At 36.1% G+C, this 24347-nt stretch overlaps 1 protein-coding gene across 6 annotated transcripts; it reads left to right on the forward strand.

Moving 5' to 3' along the window:
- The first annotated feature begins 2100 nt into the window (after positions 1–2100).
- On the forward strand, positions 2101–16523 carry SGO1 (shugoshin 1). Of its 6 annotated transcripts, none has more exons than XM_008532889.2 (9): positions 2858–3018; positions 3968–4105; positions 5088–5236; positions 5322–5518; positions 7943–8016; positions 9679–9737; positions 10735–11547; positions 13826–14015; positions 14239–16523. In XM_008532889.2, the coding sequence occupies exons 3-9, from the start codon at positions 5095–5097 to the stop codon at positions 14339–14341; spliced, it is 1578 nt and encodes a 525-aa protein (XP_008531111.1). In that variant the 5' UTR covers positions 2858–3018; positions 3968–4105; positions 5088–5094; the 3' UTR covers positions 14342–16523. The 6 variants fall into 6 exon arrangements, with proteins under 6 accessions (XP_008531112.1, XP_008531111.1, XP_070433596.1 ...); XM_070577495.1 differs by having other exon boundaries at positions 3968–4068; XM_070577498.1 differs by lacking the exon at positions 2858–3018 and adding an exon at positions 3570–3717.
- The last annotated feature ends 7824 nt before the right edge of the window (positions 16524–24347 follow it).

The raw sequence follows: 24347 nt of genomic DNA on the forward strand, positions 1-24347 counted from the left end.
ACTTATGTATTAAGTATAATATATTCCAATGTGTAGATACTTTTTCAGAGGTATTAGCCCACCTAAAATTATTTCTATTCACCAAATTTTCACTTACCTATACCATTATACTTATTTGGTGGAAATCAAAATCAGTACTACATGTTGAAACAGGAATGTATGTAAAATTAACACTAAAACTGTTACATGTCTACTGCTTATTTTTAAAGACAGGAATTACCCACACTCACATAATGCTCTTAATTCACCTGGCAATAATTGCTATTATGTTGCCCTTCTTTTAGATGCAAAACAATCAAAAGGTGACTAGTACTTGGGCAAGAAAAGGAAAAGAAGCAATTTTTACAGATTATTTTTCTTTCTTTTGCTGAGGAAGATTCGCCTTGAGCTAACAGCTGTTGCCAATCTTCCTCTTTTTGCTTGAGGACATTTTGCCCTGAGCAAGCATCTGTGCTAATTGTCCTCTATTTTGCATGTGGATTGCTGCCACAGCATGGCTGTGGACCAGTAGTTTAGGTCAGAACCCAGGAACCCAACCTGGGCCACCAAAGCAGAGTGCACTAAACCACTAGGCCACGGGGCCAGTCCCACAGATTATTATTTTTAATTGAAATTTTTACCAAGATAATTTTAGATTCACATGTAGTTGTAGGAACTAATACAGAGATTCCTTGTACACTTTACCCAGTTTACTCCAATGGTAACATTTTGCCAAATTGTACTGTAATATTACATTAAGCATGTCGACATTGATATAATCTACCAATCTTAATAGGATTTTCTCTGTTTTACTTGTACTCATCTGTTGTGTGTGTGTGTGTGTGTATTAAGCGCTATATTATTTTATTATCTGTATAGGTTTATGTATCCACCACCACAGTCAAGATAAACCACAAAGACCTAAACATAAGAGCTAACACTATAAAACTCATAGAAGAAAAGATAGGTGTAAATATTTGTGACCTTGGACTAGGCAATGGTTTCTTAGCTATGACACCAAAGCACAAGCAACCGAAAAGAACAGATAAATTGGACTTTATCAAAATTAAATACTTTTATCCTTCAATGTGTTTCATTAAGAAAGTGAAGAGACAACCTACAGAATGGGAGAAAATTTTTACAAATCATATGTCTGATAAGAGATTTTTTTCTAAAAACACATAAAGAACTTAACTCTTACAACTTCGTACTAGAAACTAATAACCCAGGGCCAGCCCCTTGGCTGAGTGGTTAAATTTGCGTGCTCTGCTTGGGTGGCCCAGAGTTTTGCTGGTTCAGATCCTGGGCATAGACATGGTACCTGCTCATCAGGCCATGCTGAGGCAGTGTCCCATATAACATAACCAAAAGGACCACTACTATAGTACACAACTATGTACTGGGGGGCTTTGGGGAGAAAAAGAAGAAAAAAGAAACTGGCAACAGATGTTAGCTCAGGTGCCAGTCTTTAAAAAAAGAAACTAATAACCCAATTTTTTTACATGAGCAAATTATCTCAATAGATACTTCTAAAAAGATATACAAATGACCAATAAACACATGAAAACATGCTTGATATCCTTAGCACATCAGAGAAATGCAAATCAAAACTGCAGTGAGATAGGGGCTGGCTCCGTGGGATAGTGGTCAAGTTTGCACACTCCACCTTGGTGACCCGGGTTCATGGGTTCAGATCCTGGGTGCAGACCTACACACAGCTCACCAAGCCATGCTGCGGCAACATCCCACATATAAAATAGAGGAAGATTGGCACAGATGAACGTTCAGGGCCAATCTTCCTCACCAAAAAAGAAAAAAGAAAGAAAGAAAAATTTACAAAGATTGGAGTCAGGGGCCAGCCCCATGGCCGAGTGGTTAAATTCACGCTCTGCTGCGGCCCGCCTGGGGTTCCGCTGGTTTGAGTCCTGGGCGCGGATGAATTACAAAAAAATGAAAGAAAATTCAGAAGAGGTGGAACCAGGAACCATGGGGCTTCTTAAGGACTAAACTCCTTAAGGATTTTGAACTTCATCCTAAATGCACTGGGGAGCCATTTAAGAGTTTCATATCCAATCACATTTGCTTTCTCAAAATATCACTCTAGGAAGAATATAAGGGGGTGGAGTGTGTGATCAGAGTCGGGACTTGTGCAGTTCATAGAAAGAGATCAGGTAGTCGCCTGGATTAGGGGATGGGAAAATAGTGGGATTTGGACATGCGAAATACTTCGAAAGAAGAATTGACAGGACTGGGTGACTGCCTGGACGTGGAAAGACTAAGGGAGAACAAAGAATCAATAAGGAAGAGTCCCCAGACTTCTGGGTCGGTAGCTGGATGGATGCTGCTGCCATTTCCCGGGGATTAAACCGCCAGAAGCAGCTGGGCGAAAAGAACCTGGAGCCGAATATTTCAGATATCTGCAACTTCCCTAATAATACCCCGTTAACCTAAAACTTGCTCCCGGTTTTGGTTTTACCATCCCTGAAGGCTGCCTCCTTGCAGCACGGTGACCGCTTGGCGGGCAACCACCCACCAAAATTCTTCTCACAAGAGGGAGCCCCTGAGCACACCCTCGAAGATGGGAAACCGCAAGACTAAAGAAACAGGAAGCTTTTGACGCCCTAACATACCAGCTTTAAAGGTCTGCGAGCGACTCCACCCCTAAAAGCTAACAACCCACCGCAAAAACAGGCTGGTCGCTCGCCGCGACCTGACAACTGGCTCCGCCCTCCCGGGGGAGGCGGCGGTAAATGCCCGGATGTGGATTCTCGGCGAGAGTGCGTCACGTGAGGCCGCTCGGCGGGGCGGGACTCTGCTTGCGTCGCTGCTGCGTCGTCGCGTCACGTAGCCGCCTCCCATCCAGCCAATGGGGGAGCGCGGCGGAGAATTTCGAATGTGATCGCGGTAGTCGGCGGGCCACGGGAGACGGTACCGAAGACCAGTGGGGCCCGCAGTGAGGGACGCACACGGCCGGGCAGCCTCGCGGAGCCTTGGAATGTGAGGAGGAGGACGACCGCTGCGGCAGAAGCGGAGGCCAAGGTAACGATGTAGACGTATCTGTGGGGGGCGGGTCCCTCGGTCCTCTTCTGGCCGTCCCCCTATTCCGAGAGCCCCTGGGAGAAATAAGAGGCCGCGGGGTTTTCAGGTGTGGAACGGGGGCGTCGTAAGCCCTATTCTTCCCTCGGGGTCTCTCTCTCCGCCTAAGTCCGGCGGCCAAAAGCTCAGGCTGTGGAGTCGGACTGTCTGCTCAGCCCCTCGACCTGCACTTTCCGATGCTTCAATTTCCTCTTCTGTTAAATAAATGGGCACCCATACCTCTTGCTGTGCAGACTTGTGTGAATTAAGTGATGTGTAAGTAAAGCATTTACGGTAGTTAAAAGCCGGGCTCAACGTAAGGACACACGAATCGGCAGCTATTTTTTGTGCGGCGCGATACCCTTGATGTCCTTCTCTTCGGCTTCCTCGGTTGCCTTGGAGTAGCCGGCCCTGGCCGGTGCCTCAGCATCAGGAATGAAGAAAGAATTATGACAGAGATCAAATATTCCAGGTTCTTTTGAATCCAGACCCCTTACCCGCATACTATACCCATTGAGACTGTCATCGCGCACTGTGACCTGTTTTCATTCGTTCTCTCCACCACACCCCCTCTTAACACCATCGGCCTAGACAGGACATAAAACTTGTGATACGGCAAATTTCTTTTGTGATTTTAACGTGATTAAATGAAAGTTTTTTTAGGTAAGGCTTTGCTTTCAAAATACCTTAATTAAACTACCTTGATCGGTTACATAATCCGTATGGCTCTCAAACATCTTCAGTTTGAACTTGAAAAACTCCCTTGTGGTACGTTGTTTTATACAACCCACTTAACGTTAGTGCTTTAAAAAAATAGTTGTGCTTGCTCTACTGGAAGCACCCCAGTGTATGTTGTATCTACATTGGCAAAAAGAAAATGTTTAAATGAGATTTACACTATCTTGTTTTTAAGACCCTAGGCACTGCATAGAAGAGAATAAGTAAGGCCTGGAGAAAACACTCAAGAAAATGTACGGTTCAGGAAAATATTTGACTAACTTAGAGGAGATGAAGGTATCCTTTGTAGTGAAAATTGTATAGATAGATTGTGGTAAGAAACAATTATTTTTTCTATTTTAAGATCTGCAAAGAGCAATCTAGGGTAAAAGATGTTCATGAGAAGTAATTTGATGTGCTTTGTAGCAGAATACTGAAGCGTATCTGATTTGCAGCATTGAAACATTTAAGTATATTTATGTATTAATATATTCAATAGCATATACCCCAGTCAATGCATGTTTTGCTACTTTTAACTGTATGTAGAACAATCATTTGTCTTATTTGCTATATTCGTGATTTACTGGGAGTTAGCAGATCTGAGTTTTAGAAATTACTTTGAGAAAACTGGCATGTTCTTCTGCCCCAGTACCTACTCTTTCTAGCTCTATAATTGTTATAATGGCCTAATAAAATTATATGTAGCGCTACATAGTTCAACTAAACCTCTGAAGATCACCTTGACTTTCTTGAGAGTGTGTGCATATCTTACATAATATTGGGTTAAAAGAGTGTGGAAGAGAGAGGTAAGTAATAAGTGACCCAACCTGATACATTAATAATATAAAGAACTGGGGAAAAAGCCCAGATATATGATTGCCTCTGAATTAATGCTGTGAGCCTAATAAACACTAAAAGTTGGTCATGAACATTGTCTGTAGGAAACAAATAAAAACATCAAAATATAATATTAAGCATTTCCCATAGTGCCTAAGATATAGTAAGCCCCAATGAGTATTTGTTAAAGAATAAATAGGTAGCATATTAGAGAGTCTTTGGATTGGAAATCCATATTTATTAAACTTTCCCAATAGTGTACCTGAGGAGGATAATATTATGCCAAAAATATTGAGATTTAAAAGCTGCAAAATCTAAGTTATTACCAGATTAGCTATTTACCTTGAGCTAATTTGACAGTTACAAAGTCTCTATTTAAGCCATTCCTTATGAACAACCTGTGTTTTCAATCTTGTTTTATATTCAATGATATTATCTCTTAGAAAAATTAAATATTTTTTATTGTTTTAAATTCCTAGGCAGAAGATGGCCAAGGAAAGGTGCCTTAAAAAGTCCTTTCAAGATAGTCTTGAAGACATCAAGAAACGAATGAAAGAGAAAAGGAATAAAAATTTGGCAGAGATTGGCAAACGAAAGTCTTTTATAGCCGCACCATGCCAAATAATCAGTAAGAGATTTTCTCATGTTGTCCTTTGGCATCACTTTTTAAGTTTAGATTTAATAACTAATAAAATTTGTTTTCTCTCTTTTAGCCAACACTTCTACACTGCTAAAAAACTACCAAGACAACAATAGAATGTTAGTTTTAGCTTTGGAAAATGAAAAATCCAAAGTGAGAGAAGCCGAAGATATCATCCTACAGCTGAGAAAAGAATGTTACTACCTCACATGTCAGCTATATACATTGAAGGAAAAACTTACTTCACAAGAAGCAGAAGGAACTGCTCAGGTATTTTCATTACAAAGCCTGAATTTCTTCAGAAAAATGTTAAAGCCATGAATTAGTAGTTTCCATCAATTATGTTTAAATTAATTACTGATAGCTCTGTTATTAGTGAATTAATCAAAACATCTGTCCAGTGCTCCAGCAAAGCTGTTGTGTGTAGCCAGTTAGGAAAGCTTCAAGAATATAGGTGATTGAAGCTTGTGCTTGTATAACTTGGTTCTGCAGGTAGCAAGACAAGGCACAGAAAACGTAGTTCAGCCTTTTGCACTGCCAGTTCCTCTGAATGTTCAGCTAAGTGAGTCAAAGATGGGGCAATGAAACTAAAGGTCTAAAAGTGGTAATTGAAGTGGACTAGTCCAAAAGTTTTAATCAGTGCTATAAATCTTAGCTTTTCTATGTAGTTTTGCTACATCCAGTGGGATTTTATAAAGACTACCTTCATTTGGATAGTGGGAAGTATTTAAGTGCATTCTGGAGAATCATTTTTACCTACTAGTTGACTAAATAAGGAAGACTATACATTAACTCCCAAACAAGAAATATCCTGAACATTTTGCTGTCCACCTTTTTAGTTTGGTTCTGTTTATGTCCAAGGTTGCATAGCAGGGCCAACCAAAATATAACAGAAGTGGAGAAAGCTTGATTTAGGATATTCTTTGTGTCTCATTGAATGTTAATCTTGAGAAGAGTAATGATGAGCCAGTTTCTCGATTCCTTTTCCCAGAAGCCACTGGCAGGGAAACTGGGGCAGAGACAGAGAAAAGGAGTGGTGAGTGTCAGGTGTTACCAGAACAGTTTACTTTTCTTCCTGGGTAGCCATCTGTTTGCTGTGCCAGTGACGACAGTTATGTTGTCACTTAGGCCAGGAGACCAGAGCAGAAAGGCAGACCAGAGAGATTAGGGTAGGGGTATGGACTTGAGAAAGGAATTAAAGTCGCCTCTCCATTGACAGGAGGGGTCAGTGAAAGAGTTCTTGCTTCCCTGCAACTAAGGTGATTCCACATTTGTCTATGTGTGATACACAGAATGTATGTTTGTATGTGTTTATATATACACACATAAATACATATACAATGTAGTAAAGAATTGTCTCTATAAAGATTAGATATGATTTCTTTACCTTCATAAGTGAGAGTTAGATTGTTTTTAAAAAATTTTTTCCTTCAGAATGTAATCTTGCCTATTTTTCCTATTCTTTCTTTGGTCGACTCATGAGGAAAAAGATCCCTCCAATGACATTTGAATCTTCCTCTTACCTTTCCAAAGTCTTTGCTGAAATTACACATTGAATAGTGTGAAATGAGTACCCAATAAGATAATCACTCAAACAGTTGGGAGAAAAGTTCTCTTATTGCAGGCCTCTCAACATTTATCAATGATTTTGAGCATTTATTAAAACATATTATTAGTTGCTAGGTGAAAGTGTTCTTAGTATTTAAAATATCAAGGTTTGTTTTCTGCCCTACACTTGTTACATGTGTCACTCGTTCTCAACCATCATTCTACCCTCATGCTTTCATGTTTACCAAGTCACTTTAGCATTGATGGAGAAGCTTAAAATGCATTAATAAGAATATTTTTCTTGCCTACCAATAGTTACCTTATAAGGATTAATCAGAAAGTAATATCTAAAAGCTGTTTGTTCCATAAATTTTGTAATGGATCTTTTGAATAGTGTTTTTAAATTATATCACTCTATAGTTAAATATTCTCCTTTATTTACCTTTATTATTACTTTAGTAATAATGCTAGTTTTAGAACATTAGCTGTATTGATAATAAATTTAAAACTTTAACAGGATTAAATTTCTAATGGTTTTGTTTCTGATGAACAGTTTTAGACTATTCATTATAATGTCAGCATATTATATGTGCATCAAATTTCAAAAAACAACTGAGAATGCCTTCTAAGGATTTACACTGGACCTCATCTTCCTAATACAGAGCTACAAATCTGCATGTATCTATACTTGTGTTCCCCCTCTTCCCTCTTGTTGCAGTGGCAGAATTGTCCCTGCTCCTAACGAAGGCCAAGCCCTCCCCTTGTCCATCAGGTTGCCTTCTTCTCATCTCCAAATTTCATCTCCTTCTTCAGATTTCAGATGAAAGTCACTATATCTAAAAGAGCCCTCCAACCCCAATTACTCTCTGGCACTTCACCCTGAATATTTCCTTGACAGCACTCATCACTATTTGAGATTATTTATATATCTCTTTCTTTTTTAATTTTCTCTCACTACACTAGAATGTAAGCTTTAAGAGGTTAGGACTTAATCTACTTTTTAGCCGCTATAGACCCAGTTCCTAAAACAGTGCCTGGCACCATAGTAGACTGTCAATACATGAGTGTTTATTGTTGAATAAATGAATACTTTGTTATGAATATTTCAGTTGTAACAGTATTTTCTTTGTTTTCATACATTAACAGAACCAGGAAGTATGTCTTTCTGAAATGGATTCCAATGGTGACAACTCCAGGGATTTATTTGTGACGGATTTACCGTTAGTATCAAATTCATTATTATTATTAATACCAAGAAAGATTTAATCCTGTGATCCATTTATGAAAGGAAAATTGTATCATAATGACTCTTGACCTTCTGATGCTCTCTCTTCTGAGTCTGATGTTCTCTCTACTGAGAATATATTTAAGAAAATTAATATGTTGAATTCTGTTATATATAACCAAGCCAAAGCTTACTTATATTTAGTTACTTTTTTGAAGCTTCTCTAGAATTTTTAAACTGTTTCCTTCAGTTATGTTTTTCTTGCATCATGTTTTTATTCTAAGAAGCATAGATTATTCAAATGATAGTATTTTTCCAGTACTCAAATAGTCTGGTTTAGACAAGGAATATAATAAAAGATTATATTTAACACAGCTGTCACACTGTCTGGCTAATCCCATTCATTCTTAAATGCAATCAGACCCCATATACCCTCTTTCCCTTCTCTTGAATCAGGTGTAGTTTATTTGTTTGCTTATGAATTATTGAGATAGAATTACATAGAGTAAAATGCACAGATCTAAATTACACAGTTTGATGAGTTTGACCATGTATATACCCACAGAACTAAAACCTCAATTAAGATATAGAGCATGGCCATCACTCTGGCCTGGGGTTTCTCAGTCTTAGTACCATTGACATTCTGGTCAAGGTTATTCTTTGTTGTGGACGGCTGTCCTAAGCATTGTGCGATATTTAGCAGCATCCTGGCCTCTACCTCCTAAATGCCAGTAACACCCCCTTCTCCTAGTTATAAGAACCAAAAATATCTCCAGACATTGCCAAATATCCCCTGGGGGCCATAATTGTCTGCAAGTAAGAACTACTCAATAAACCATTCCTTCATATCCCTTTTGAGTCTATGCCCCTCTCCTCGCAGAACTAATCACTTTCTAGCCCCATGTTAATTTTAATCATGAATAGTTTTAACACTGTTGAACTTTAAGATCTGACAAAATATTTTTGTAATTGGCAAAAAGTAAGATGAGGTAATTGAGTTTTTATAAGATTTCTAAAATTGTTGTTGGTTACCATAATACTGTTACCTAAAGCTGTATTTAATTTTTGATGTCTAGAGGGGAAAATTCTCTACAGAAAATAAAGAATGAAATTATAATTAGAATGAAACAGCCAGTAATATTATTAAAGCATAAAGAAAATTTCTTCTCTGAACCAAAGAGGGACAAGATTTTTAAAGAAAATGAAGAGTGTTAACCTCAGAGGAGTCAGTAGTTAAGCACTATGAAAGCATGTACTACCAAAAAATTCACTGCTCAGCTAACGATAAAGCAGGCTTCTAAAGGGCTGACTAATCAAACTGCATTTCTTTAATATATTTTATAAGTCAATTCTGATTGGCTGTTTCTCCAGTTAAACGAAATTATGAGTTATGGCATGTTTTCAGGAGGAACTGTCCAATTTGATATGTTACTTCTTCCAGTGAGAGTTCAATGTCAGTCATAACAAATCAGCCTCCACATAATCAGCATAAATGTTTTTTGGTTCCCTTTGGTACAGAACAGATGTGCTGATTTAGAATGGAATTATGAAATGATACTAAAGGAAAGAAAAAAACTTAATTTTAAGAAAATCTTAAATTTGTTTTTTACTACACAGTTGTTAAATAAAGTTCTATTTTTCTTTGGTATTTTCTAAGGCAAGTTCCTCTTCAGGAAGCTCACCTTCCAGGACCAGGAGAATCGTTCCAGATAGAAGGTAATTCATGTGAATCTAAAAATATTATTAAGGGCAAGATGTGATCTTTGAGAACAAGTAACATAATTAAATTTCTCTAATTTGTTTTTAAATTTTTAAAATTTGCTCATCCGGTATTCTTCTCAAAGCAAATCTGTTTATTTTACACAGAATAATAAGCTTTAACATACATCCATTTATTTTGTCAAATCTGTAATCAGATACCTATAACTATGGCTTCACTTTACTGAGCCCTACTGTGTGTCAAGCTCTGTTAGGCATTTTACATACATTATCTCACTGAACCCTCACAACAACCCTGGAATATAGGTACAATCAATCCCATTTTAGGTAGACTCAAAGAAGTAAAGTGTCTCACAAGAAATAGCCCAGATGGTAAGAGCTAGAGTTTAAACTCAAAGCTGACCTCTGAGGCCATGGCCTTCTTTCTGCTCTTAAACTGATGTGTCTCTCTTCTCAAATGTCAATCCTCTCTACCTGAACTAAGCATGAAAGAGAGGATAACATCTGAATAAGGAGAACCAAATGTCCTCACCTTTCCTAAAATTGCAGATTATATTTCTTACTTGAAAGTCTTTCCAGTTATCCCAATCTTACTCATATTTCAAAGAACAACTTAGCCCCCACTTTCTTGGTGTATTTGTCCTACTTTGGATTATGAGGTTCTCTTCCTCTGAATCCTGTACACACAGATACATATAGACTACTAGTTTTTCTTTAAACTGTTAAACCAGGGGCACGTAAAACCCAAGTTGGAATATTTTTGAATGTTATATAAGATTCCTTCACAGACAGATAGAAGCCATCAAGTGATCATTGCCAAATAAATAGATGGTAATATTAAAGTCCCCACATGTTTATTTACTTACAGTAAATGTGAGGAAACTACGGAAAGACTTTTCATTCATTCCATTTTAAACTTTGAATTCTAAGATTCTTGAAATTTAAATTGCCATAAAGTCAAACTATTTTTCTCATTTATTTTTTAAATTTTCAGAGCAAATACCTACCATTCCTAATCAAGACAGACAGAGATTTGATTTGGATTCAGGTGAAGATAAGTCTACTGATAATGTCTTACCTAGAACTGTATCTCTCCGTCGCAGTTTAAAGAAACGTTTTAACAATCTGTGTCAATTCGATACCTTGGATGATTTTGAAATCAGTCACTTGTCAGGACAGTCTTTTGAACTGGAAAGAATTAGATTTGTAGACCCACTAATAAGCGTGCACATACCTGAAAATGTAGAAGAAAATGTTTGTCAATGGAACAAGGATCAAATTAACTTATCACCAAAGCTCATTCACCCAGGAAAATCTACTAAAACGAACGAAGACATTTTAGAGTATAAATCTGAACCAACTAAAAGAAAGCATAGAGGTGCGCACGGAAGAAAAGAGAAAAGAAAAGCTAACAGAAGGAGAAAATCAAAATGTATATCAAAGTATAAATGGAGCAAAAGTGTAAATAAAAAAACTGTTTCCAAAAGTAAGTTGGATGGATCTATCACTTCCAATGATGCTTACAATTTTAATTTGGAAGAGGGTGTTCATCTCACTCCTTTCCGACAAAAAATGAGCAATGATTCTACAAGAGAAGAGAACAGCTATGAATCTGAAGTGAGCATTTGTGAATCAGGTGGTTCAGGAGATGATTCTGATGACCTCTATTTGCCCACTTGCAAGTCCAGTCAAGATCTCACCAGCGAATCAAATAGGGGCCCAGTCACCAGGCCTCAGTCTAAAAGAGTGCTAAAATATTCGGCTGGAAAAGAGACAGAGGGTTCTAAGCCAACAGAAACTCCTACCAGTAAGTGATCTCCTTGTTCGCCTGCATTTTTAATGTTTATGATAAATGATCACTCCTGATGCTTACATACTATACTTACCATCTGTTTCTCTGGGGGAGCATAGAGACTTACCATCTGTCTCTTTAGGGGAAGTTGCAGGCTGATTAAATATTAGGAGGTTGGGGGTGGAAATCACAGTTGTGTTGCTCTGACCTGCTTTAAGCTAATTTAAATCTGCTTTAAGAACAAATACTACTTGTTATGGAGAGAGCATTTTTACTTTCAGGAAATGAAGGCTTCCAAGGCAAGGAAAAATTTTTTTGTGGAGTTAGGTTGAATTAAAATATCTTTTATACATTCACCTGAAAATCATCTTGAAAATGAAATCAAAATTGAATCCAGTGACCTGTCATTTATATTCACTTTGACAGGAAACTATGATTTAAAATAATTTTCTAGTTAGTGAAGGTGGCCTGATAAGACCAAAAGACTTTTTTCTCAATTGATGGGTTTAGTATTCTTTTGTAAGACTTTTGTAAGACATCTAAAACTGTGGCTTAGGAAATCTTGCTTTCATGAGTTAGATCAAAAGTGATTCAGATATTGATGATACAGCCTGCACCTGCTCACAAAGATGCTCATCTGAGAATTCTAGTTAGTATAGTAAAATTAACATGCAGAGTCAGGTTCTATCATTCCCAAAATATTGTCATACTGGTTCATTTGATTGTCAGAACAATTCTGTGAGGAATAGGTGTCATCATACTTGTTTTGTTTGTAGGGAAACTAAAGCCTAAAAAAGTTAAATGGCTTTTTCATGGTCAACCAGTTAGGGGATGTTAGCATGCAGATATCTTTTTAAAAAATATGTTGAAATGATGTTAGAGTAAATTAAACAAGATTGGCAAAATATTGACAATTATGGAAGCTGGGAAACAAGGTTCATTGTACTATTGTCTCCATCTTTGTGCACACTTGAAAATTTCCATAATAATTTTTTAAAAGAACAGAAATACTCTCTAAAGTAGTGTTACTCAGAGTTTGTTCCCCGGACGATCAGCATCACCTGGAAACTTCTTAGAAATGAAGAATCTCAGGCCATACCATTCACCCTTGAATCAGAATCTGCATCTTTTTAATAAGTTCTTCTGGGGGATTTGTATGTACTTTAAAGTTTGAGAAGATTGTTCCAGAATGTAGCAACTGATCTGATATTTTTGTTTAACCGTATTTTCCAAACTGAAAGTTGGAATAATTAGTATAGTGTAATATGCTTATACAAGTATAAAAAAGACAGAATATTCGAGGAGGCCGGCCCAGTGGCATAATGGTTAAGTCTGGCACACACTGCTTTCGAGGCCTGGGTTCACAGGTTCAGATCCTGGGCACAGACCTACACCGTTTATCAAGCCATGCTGTGGTGGCAACCTACATACAAAATAGAGGAAAATTGGCACAGATGTTAGCTCAGGGCTAATCTTCCTCAAGCGAAAAAAAGAGGAAGATTGGCAACATATGTTAGCTCAGAGCAAATCTTCCTCACAAAAGAAAAACAAAAAACAAAACCAATATTTGAAACCCAGATAACCCTGGAGAACATGGTTGATAAATATAAAGTCATTTTACAGTTACAATTTAGTTTTTCCTGGGAAACCATTTACTTTTTAAAGCTGTTTGAAGAGACAGTTTGTCTTCCAGTATCCTTACTGTGTGCTGGGTACCTGTCTCCCAATATGGATGCAGCTCAGTGTAGATTAACCAGGATGCTTATGATAGGAAAAACTTTTTAACCTACTAACCTTACTGGAGGGAACCCCTTTTCTCCTGGTTTACACAGAGGCTATGATTTAGAATTCTCATTTATTTAATAGAATGGGTTTATGTGGCTTTATAAGACTATAGGAAGCCACTTGATGATAAACTTTGGTATTGAGAGAGAGAGAGGCCTTGATGATTCTAAAGAGCAAGGTGTGATAAAATGAAATTCCCTAAAGAGTTTTAATGTTTTTTAAGAATTTTAATTTTAGTAAACTGTCTTATTAGTTCTTTATGTCTACAATAATTAATATTTCACTGTTATCTGCAATGAAAAACTAATGAACATGTTAAAAAATCTATATTATAAAATGCTGGATTTTATAATATGGATTATATATTATTACATATATATATGGAATGTATATATATTATAAAATGCTGGATTTTATAACATACATTTAGATATGTAATTGCATACAATTTTAGTTCCTGTGATTTTTTTTTTTTTGGAACCATATTCAGTAAAAATTGTTTTTGTAGGTGCGCTACCTGAAACTCACCAGTCATCTCATCGTAGCCTGAAGGATATCACCAATGTCCCCATGGATCCTGTAGTGAAAATCAGAAAACTATCTCTTTCTCCCAAAAAGAATAAAGAAAGCCCAGCAGCGTCTCTGCCTAAGCGCAGGTGCACCGCCAGTGTGAACTACAAGGAACCCACACTCGCTTCGTGAGTATTGGATTTGAGGGAACTCACTTTTAATGATCCATGTTGGAGGAGTAAGGTTATGGAGCTTTGTTCACGAGTTAGTCTTATTTGACATATAAAATTTTGATAAAAAACTGAAGTGGGAATATTAACACTGGCATATTTTACAATAACTTTATATCGAAGAGTAAGTTAGTATTGGGATGCTTATAACTATACCTAAGAGTTCTTTTTACCCTTATAGGAAACTGAGAAGAGGGGACCCTTTTACAGATTTGTGCTTCTTGAATTCGCCTATTTTCAAGCAGAGAAAGGATTCCAGATGCAGTTCTAAAAAAAAAGTTTGAAGCAAATACAATGAAGCGTTTGTTGGATGCTATTTAAATTCATCTTACACTCCCTTCTGTTGCTCCAAGAGAGAATCTGTAAGATAGTACACAAGTGGGTCGAACTATTGCCATAGAAATTCTCTTGACAGGACTCTAGATCATGAACATTTCTTCAAAACTAAACTTCCAAAGTGTTTTTTTCTTAAGCCTTTAGTAAATTCGGTTTATTTCTTCTTTTAAATATAAGTAGCTGGACTTAAGCACTATACTAGTATAGATTTCTTACACTGCCTAAAACCCTTAATTTTAGTAGAAATATATCTTATGCCAACATTTTGAAAATTAATAATGATTATTCAAATTAAGATGTTTTAATTATAAGCTTCTGGCATCTTCATTTTTCCCTTAAGTGGGGACACTAGAATGAGTGATTTTTGAAGACAGGCTGAGAATATTTTGAAACTCTTTATATAATATTTGAATAAAGCAAATTCTTGACATTCATAGTAGGGTATACCCTAAGTTGTTTGTGGATCCCTTATGTCATTGTTATATTCAATGTTTTTTAATAAAATGCGTATGAGATCATGAATAGAGAGAATTGATGGTTTTTTATGCTCAGGGACTAGGTAAGTGACTAGCTCTGAACCCCAAGATCTAGGTGTACATTGTTCAAAGTGATACCTCAGCAAAACCACAAATTACTATGTCATGGACTTTCCGGATAGTTCCTTATTTAGTCAAAAATCTCAAATATTAAATGTGTGAATGCCGAGGGCTTTTTTGTATTTTTGATCAACTAGTGAGAGGGAACGAGTTCAGTTCTAAAAGTTTGAAGCTTATACTTGTAAATTCCTCTTTAAACTTTAAAGCATTGTAGGTTATCCATTTTTAAAGAGCAATAAAAGTTATATAAGATAGTGCTTGTGTTTTTCTTCTGTTCTTTAAATATCAAAGATAGAATATCTATCTGATCATCTTACTTTCTGGCCTTTACTGTTCTCATCCTTCTTGGACATTTCTCTCCCTCCACCTTGGTTTTCCCTATAGGCATTGCCGTGAAACTCTCAGCTGCCCCCACCATACTCTCAACCTAACACTTCTCTTCTCTTTCAACTTTTCATTGTGGCATCTCCAGGTCCATGATCAACAAATTCTGTTTTACTGGGTGACTCTTCCAGTCTTGACCTCAGATTTTCTTGACTGTATCTCCATGTCTTTCTGTATTCCATATCAATCACACCCAAAAACCTTTTCATCAGCCAAGATTTTCTATCCCTGATGGAATCGCTGATTCATATGTCCTACTCTCCCAGCAACAATCGCGTGCTTTTCAACCACTTTTGTTTGTTCAACCACTTCCCTTAGAGCTGTTCTTTAAATTCATAGAAACTCTAGAATGGCTGTCTTAAGATTAAATACAATTTAAAATTTAATTTCTCAGTCACAGTATCCACATTTCAAGTGCTCAATAGCCACATGTGGCTAGTGATTACCATATTGGAGACAATGCAGGTATAGAGCATTTCCATCACCACAGAAAGTTCTATTGGACAAGGCCAGCAATGGGCAATTGCTCAAGGCCAGCAATGGGCAAACCAGCATATGGGCCAAATTCAGCCCTCTGCTGGCTTTTGTATGATCTGGAAGCTAAAAATATTTTTGTGTTTTTAAATGGTTGAAAAAAAATCAGACACTTGCTATCAATTTTGATGACAGAAAACACTAACTTTGAACCCCAATAAAGTACTTAAATGCCTCTTTGGCCTGCAAAGCCTAAAATACTTACTCTCCAGCCCTTTTCCAAAAATGTTCGCCAACTCCTGCTCTAGACCATTGACTGCCTTTGCTTTTACTTACAGATCTTTCTCTTCTGACATTTCTGATCTAGCTTTGATCCTCACCTTCCCTTCATCTCTAAAATCAACCATTCTAAATTTTGTGTTTTTGTATTTTTATAGTTTTTGTACTTTTAATATTTCTGTATTCTTCCTGTAGCATTTATCTCTGGACTGTTAAGAATTGTTTTGTATTTTAACATTTTACGTGAATGTTATATTGTATATATCTTTTTGCAACTGACTTTTAACTCAACACTGTTTTTGTGATTTATCCGTGTTGTCAGATGTAGATTATTTTCATCGTTGTACAGTATTTTACTATATAAATAAATCAGACTGAATCTTCTTTTGAGAGATAATTTGCTTCTACTTTTTCGTTACTACAAATTAGTGCTGCAGTAAATATTCTCCATCCTTGTACACCTGTGAGTAAGTTTCCATGGAGTTGGCACCTAGAAGTGGAGTTGCTCTCTTAAGTGGTTGTACCAAGTCTCCTGACACGAGGAGTATATGACTCTCCTAACAGCAATTTTGAAGTTCCAGTTTCCACACACACTGTCACTTGCTGTTATTGGACACTAAAATTAGCCAAGCCAATGAGAGTGAAATGATTTCTCTTTGTTTTAATTAACTTATGAGATTTTATCTCATTGATTTAATTATTTGTGAGAATTCAAGTCTCTATTGGTCATTCTCATTCCTCCTATGAATTGCTTATAATGTCTTTTGCTCACTTTTCTACTAGAGTGTTAGAGTGTTTTTTTCTTATTAAAGGTATGACTTTATATATTCTAGATACTATTCCTTGTCTTTCTTTACGTGGATTATAACTCTTCTGTTTCTTCCTTTTTTTTTTTTTTCTTACTTAGTGTCTTTTGGTGTTCAGGAGTTTTAAATATTAGTATCTTCTATTACCTCTTCCTTTAAGATTTTTGTCTAAAATTTGTACGGTTTTGCTTTTCACTTAGGTCTTTAAACCATATTGCATTTTGAGGAGTAGGGATCTGATTTTATTTTTTTTCCATGAGAATAGCCAGTTGTCCCAGCACTATTCATTGACTAATCTGTCCTTTCCCTACTGAGGGATACTGCCATCTTTGTCACGTACTAAACTTCCTTCCTTTGGTTTGTCTAGTATAGGGAACTGTATAGTCATAATTTTTTTCTTTTGGTGGTTAAAATGTAATTAAAATTTATCATTTTGGTCATTTTTTTAAAAACGTACAATTCATTAGCAATAAGTCCATTCATGTTGTGCAATCAACATTATCTAACTCTGTAACTGTTTCATCTTCCTAAACTGAAACTCTGTACTTATTAAGCAATAATTCCCCATTCACCTCTCTCCTCATCCCCTGTAACCACCATTCTACTTTTTCTTCCTATGAATTTGACTATTCCAGGTACTTCATATAAGTGGAATCATACAATATTTGTCCTTTTTTCTGGCTTATTTCACTTAGCATAATGTTTTCAAGGTTCTTCCACGTCATAGCATCTATCAGAATTTCATTCCTTTTCAAGGCTGAAAAATATTCCATTGTATGTATATACCACATTCTGTTTATCCATTCGTCCATCAATGGACATTTGGATTGTTTCCACCTTTTGGTTATTGAAAATAATACTGCAGTGAACGTAGATGTACAAATATCTGTTTGAGTCCCTGCTTTCAATTCTTTGGGGTATATACCCAGAAGTGAGATTGCTAGATCATATGGTAATTCTATGTTTAACATTTTGATGAACCACCATACTATTTCCCAGAGCAGGTGCACCATTTTATATTTCCAGCAATGCACAAGTGCTCCAATTTCTCCATATCCTTGCTAACACTTGTTTTCTGTTTTTTGATAATAGCTATCCTTATGGGTGTGAAGTGGTGTCTAATTATGGTTTTGACTTGCATTTTCCTGATAATTAGTGATGTTGAGCATCTTTTCATGAGCTTATTGTCCATTTGTGTACGTTCTTTGGAGAAATGTCTATTTAAGTCCTATGCCCATTTTTGAATTGGTTTGTTTGTTTTTGTTGTTGTTGAGTCTTAAGAATTCCTTAGGTATTCTGGATATTAATTCCTTATCAGATATGTGATTTGCAAATGTTTCCCCCTATTGTGTGGCTTGCCTTTTTACCCTGAGTGTCCTTTGATGCACAAAAGTTTTTAATTTTGATTACGTCAAATTTATCTATTTTTCCTTTTGCTGCCTGTGCTTTTGATTGTATATCCAAGAAATCATTGCCAAATCTAAAGTCATGAAGTCCTCCCATGTTTTCTTGTAAGTCACAATTTGTTTAAAATACATAAATGGAACTGGTTTGCTAATATTTTATTTAGGATTTTTTATATGATCATAAGTAAAATTTGCCTGTATCCTTTCCAATATACATCTCATATTTTTGGTAGTAAGGCTATACTAGCCCCATAAAATTTGTTGAGAATCTTTTTTCTTTTTGCTCTGTGGAACAAATTGTACCTATTGAAGGTTTGGTAGAACTTGCCACTAAAACCATTTTATCCTATGCTTTTGTGTGGAAATTTTTGTCTTAGTTTCTTAATGGTTAACTGTTCTAACAGGTTCTCTAATTCTTCTTGATTCTGTTTAGTTAAATTACTATTTCCTCAGGAATTGTATATTTTATCTCTTTTACTTAATGGCATGAGTTATTTATTGTATTTTAAAATTTTTTCAAATCCTATACTATCTGTAATTATATATTTTTTTCTTTCTGCTTTTTCTCCCCAAATTCCCCCAGTACATAGTTGTATATTTTAGTTGTGGGTCCTTCTAGTTGTGGCATTATATTACTTTTTTTATTGCCTATTTGTGCCTGCTTTCTTTTGTACTAGATCCATTTCGCTAGTTGTTGTTAATCTTTCGCTAATATTTTCAAAGGACCAGCTTTCGTTGATTCTCAGTTTTTTTCTTCATTTTCTACTTTATTAATTTCTGCTATTGTTATTCTCTTTGTTCACTTTCCGTGGGTTTACACTGTCATTTTTCTAACTTCTAACCTAGCTCCTTGATGGTCTAGCCTTCCTTACTAATTTAATGGGGTTTTTTTTTAAGATTTTATTTTTTTTCCTTTTCTCCCCAAAGCCCCCCAGTACATAGTTGTATATTCTTCATTGTGGAGCCTTCTAGTTGTGGCATGTGGGATGCTGCCTCAGCATGGTTTAATGAGCAGTGCCATGTCCGCGCCCAGGATTCAAACCAACGAAACACTGGGCTGCCTGCAGCAGAGCGCACGAACTTAACCACTGGGCCACGGGGCCAGCCCCTTAATGTTTTTAAAGACATACATTTTTGCCTCTCTTTACTTTCGCTGCACTACTTCTTTAGTGTTATATATCAGTTTCCTTAAGTTTAATTTCAAGTATTTTATGCCTTTCATTGTGATTTTTTTTGACCTATTGTTATTTAAAATTACGTTTTTTATACCAAATTGGAGATTTCTGTTGTTGTTATTCTTTGTTATTGATTTCTACTTCTTTTTGTAATACATCAAAAGATATGATTTGTATGATGTTGATTCTTTGGTATTTGTTAAATCTTTTGTGACCTAGTAAGTAGTTAAATTTTGCAAAAGTTTTAACAGTATATGCTTGAGAAAAATATAAATTCTCCAATTGTTGAGTGCAATGTTGTATATATTTTCAAATTTTTATATTTTTACCGATTTTGCCTGATTGTTTTATCATTTACTAAAAGAAGTATAACATCTTCTACAATATTTCTGGATTTGTCACTTTTATTTTCCTAGCGAGTTGTTCCTTCTATCACTGTTGTAGTTACTCTATTTTTCGCTTAAAATGCTTTTTGTCTTAAAGTCTGCTATAGCTAAGGCAAATTACACATGGTTATATGGTTATATGTGGCTAATATTTACTAGAATATGATTAATATTAGCCTGGTGTATCATTTTTCTTTTCAATTTTTTTAAACCCTCCTATGTTAATATGCATTAGATACATCTTCAAACAGCATATTCCTACATTTCATTTTTTAGTCTAAATTGAATTGACATCTCTTCTCTAGCAAATTCAATCCATTTACATTTATTGTCATAACTGCTGTAATTTATTTATTTATTTACTTATTTATTTATTTTGGTGAGGAAGATCAGTGCCTATCTTCCTCTATTTTGTATGTGGGAGGCTGCCACAGCATGACTTGATGAATGGTGTGTGGGTCCGGGAACCTGCAAAGTCTGAGCTGCCAAAGCGGAGTGCCTGAACTTAACCACTACACTACTGGGCCGGCCCCTAATTTGATTTATTTTTAGCAAGTATTTTTGTGCTATCTACTCTGCCTTTTTCTCTTTTTTCTTTTTTACTGTTAATCACTAGATTGATGGAGTTGTCTTTATTTCCAGTTTTTGTTAAGTGGTTATCCTTAAATGGCTTAACTTGTATGCCTGACTTTCCAAAGTCCAAGTTTCTGAAGTATATCTTTTATAGTCAATTTGATAAGAGTCACATTCTCAGTCTTTTTTCTAAAAATGAATTTAATTTTGCCCTCACTCTTGATTATTGAGTATAGGTTGACAATTACTTCCCCTAGCATTTAATTTTCTTATGGTCTTGATTTTGCTGTTGAGAAGATTTGTCAGTCTAATTTTTGCTCATATTTTGTTAATTTATCCAGAGCACTTTATATTCTTGATCTATTGTAAATGTATTTTTAAAATTCATTTTCACTTGTTTGCTGCTAGTTCAGAGAAATGCAACTGATTTTCAAACACAGACCTTGCTAAATTCACTCACTAGTTCTAGTACCTTTCTGATATTCCTTAGAATATGGTTACGTACAGGATCTTATAGTCTACAAATACAGTTCACTTCTGCCTTTCTGACTTGTATGCTTTTCCTTGCTTTATTGCCCTGACTAGAACCTCTGCTGTAATGTTGAATAGAAGCGATGACAGCAGACATCTTTGCCTTGATCTCCACCTTGGAAGCATTTGGTCTTTCAGCATCACATTGATGTTGGCTGTAGGTTTTTATTAATAACCTTTATCATATCGAGTAAATTTCCTTTTATTCTTTGTTTGCTGGGAGGTTTTTCTTTTTCTTTTAGATCATGAGTGGGTGTTGAATTTTCTCAAATGCTTTATCTGCATATTGAGATAAACTTTTTTTTTCTCCTTTATTCTGTTCATATAGTTAATTATGTTAATGGATTTCCAATGTTAAGCCAACCTTGAGTTAATGGGATGAACCCTACTTGGTCATGATCTATTCTTTTTATATTTTGCTGAATTCCATTTGCTAATGTTTTGTTAAAGATCTTTGCATCTCTGTTTGTGAGGGTCATTGGTCTATAGTTTTCTTGTAATATATTTTTCTGGCTTTGCTATCAAGCTAATAATACTGGCCTCATAAAATGAGTTCAGAAATCTTCCCACCTGTGTTTTCTGAAAGAGTGTGTATAGGATTGATAGTATTTTTTCCTTAAATGTTTGACAGACTAGTGAAGCCATCTGTGCCTTGAGTTTTCTTTGAAGAAAAATTTTTCATTGTGATTTCAGTGTCTTTAATTGATATAGAGATATTTAGGTTTCATATTTCTTCTTTAGCCAGTTTTGCTAATTTTTGTCACACAAGGTATTTGTTCATTTCATCTAAGTTATCAAATATATTGGCATGATGTTTATAATATTCCCTTATCTCTTTACCATCTTGCATATAAGATCTCTAGTTATGTCCTCTCTTTCATTCCTGATGTTGGTAATTCGTGCTTTCTCTTTTTTCTAGTTCAGTCCACCTAGAAGTTTATCAACTGTTCAAAGAATTGGTTACTAATTTCATTGGTTTAGCTCTTTTCTGTTCATTTCCTGTTTCATTGATTTGTACTTTTCCGTATGCTTCCTTCTACTAAGGGGTTTAATTTGCTCTTTTTCTACCTTCTTAAGGTAGGCTGAATTGAGACCTCTCGTTTTAATATGAGTATTTTAATGCTATAATTTTTCCCTTAAGTACCATATTAGCTGCATCCCACAAATTTTGATATGTTGTCTTTTCACTTTCATTCAGTTTAAGGTAATTTCTAATATCATTTGTGACTTTTAGCCTTTTTCTCCCTCTATGCTTCATTTTGGATAGCTTCTATTGTTCTATCTTCAAGTTTACTTATATTTTCTTCTGCTTTATCAAAACTTTCATTGATCCTATCCAGTAAATTTTTGTAAGATATTGTATTTTTGCACTTCTAGAAACTCCATCTGGTTCTTTTTATATAAATATATGTTCTATTTTCCCCATACTTGTGTTTTTTAAATCTTTGAGCATATGTATAATGTTTATAAAAACTTTTTTTTTTTCTGCTTTATCTCCCCAAACCCCCCCGTACATAGTTGTATATCTTAGCTGCAGGTCCTTCTAGTTGTGGGATGTGGGACACCGCCTCAACATGGCCTGATGAGCGGTGCCACGTCTGTGCCCCGTATCCGAACCCTGGGCCGCCAGAGCAGAGCGCGCAAACTTAACCACTCAGCCATGGAGCTGGCCCTATAAAAACTTTTAACATCCTTGTCTACTACTTCCATTCTCTCTCATTTCTGGATTGGTTTTTATTGGTCAATTTTTCTTTTAGTTATGTGTCACACTTTTCTGATTCATATATCTTGTAATTTTTTAATTGGATACAGTACACTGGGAATGTAACATTTTTATAAACTATTTTGTCATATTCCTTTAAAGAGCTGTGAAGTTTGTTTTGTTGGGCAATTAAGTTACTTGGAGATGAGCTTGATCCTTTTTAGGCTTGGTGTTAGGCTTTTGGGGGTACGTCTAGGGTAGCTTTTACTCTAGGTCTCATTTAACCCCAGTACTAAGATGTGAAGCATCTAAGGTCTCCACTGAGTGTCCTGTGTAATCAACAAGGTCTGTCCACTCAGCTCCTGGGCGCATGAATGATTCCCAGCCCTGTGTAACCTCTGAGAGTTGTTCTGCTTACCATTCCCTCTGATTGTTGTTTACTCTGCAGGTGTTCTTTCCCTGGGTTCATGAAATGTCACCCACAGATGTGCAGATTAGCATCCAGCTAAGACTCAGGGACCCCTCAGCAGAATTCTGTAGCTATTGCTCTGCATAACTCCTTCCTCTCCAATGCTCTGCTAGCAAATTCTAACTTCCTTGAAACCTCAATCTCTGTCTCCTCAACCAGTGATAGTGCTGGACTCTATTTGGATTCCTTCTCCTTTGCCACAATTCTGAAACTGCCTTGGGAAGAAATGTGGTATGAACATTGGGCTCATTCTACTTATCTTCCTTCTTTCTAGGAAGGAGCCTGTGATACCTATTGCCCAATTTCTGAAAACAGTTGATTAATATATTAAGTCCAATTTTCTCACAGCCGGTCATGCCATAGTAGTTATGCCTTCATGGGCAGAAGTGAAAGTCAGTAATTTATCCTGCCTGGGACTCAACTGGTTATAAATATTCATGCCTTTTATTGATTGTAACGAAATTCTTCATTTGTTGAATATTGCCTTTTCCTCATTCTATCCTTATGCAACTTCTGATAATTATTGGACTTCGATTTCACTAATATCCAGCACCAACTGTGCCAGGCACTGTTCTGGGCTTTTGGGATACTTCAGTGAGCAAAACAAATATTCTGCCCTAATGCAATTTGCGTTGTTTACAGTCTATCCTCTCTTAACTCCTTTTTCATGTTTCCCATCTCTTTAGCTGTGCTCCGTCTGTATTATTTCATCAGTTCTATATTCCACTATACTGGTTCTATCCTTGACTATATCATAGCCTATTGAACCCATCACTTAATGTTTTGTTCTCTATTTTTAACAATTATAACCACCTATTTTCTTTCAGGGTATCATTGTGTTTTCGCACTCTAGGTGTCTAAACCTGACTTTTTGCTGTGTCAGTAGACTTTTGACAATGATTTGTTTGCTCACATTTCCTAATTTTTTGTGAGCTCATCCTTCATGGGACTTACTTTTTCTTCTGAGGGAAGTTTGTGAACTAGGTGGTGGAAACATCCCAGCAGACTGGTTTTGTGCTTGCTTCTACCAGGAGCCCTGGAGATATCATCCGCCTAAGAACCAATTTTTATTTTATACTACATTTGGGGGTTTGTTTAGGAATCAATCATGTAGAAAATGTAAACCTGAAGCCCAAACCTGGTTGAGGTCCAGTCCAAGGGCTTCAAATTCTT

This window comes from Equus przewalskii, chromosome 15, assembly GCF_037783145.1.
Source record: "Equus przewalskii isolate Varuska chromosome 15, EquPr2, whole genome shotgun sequence".
In the NCBI taxonomy this organism is placed as follows: Eukaryota; Metazoa; Chordata; class Mammalia; order Perissodactyla; family Equidae; genus Equus; species Equus przewalskii.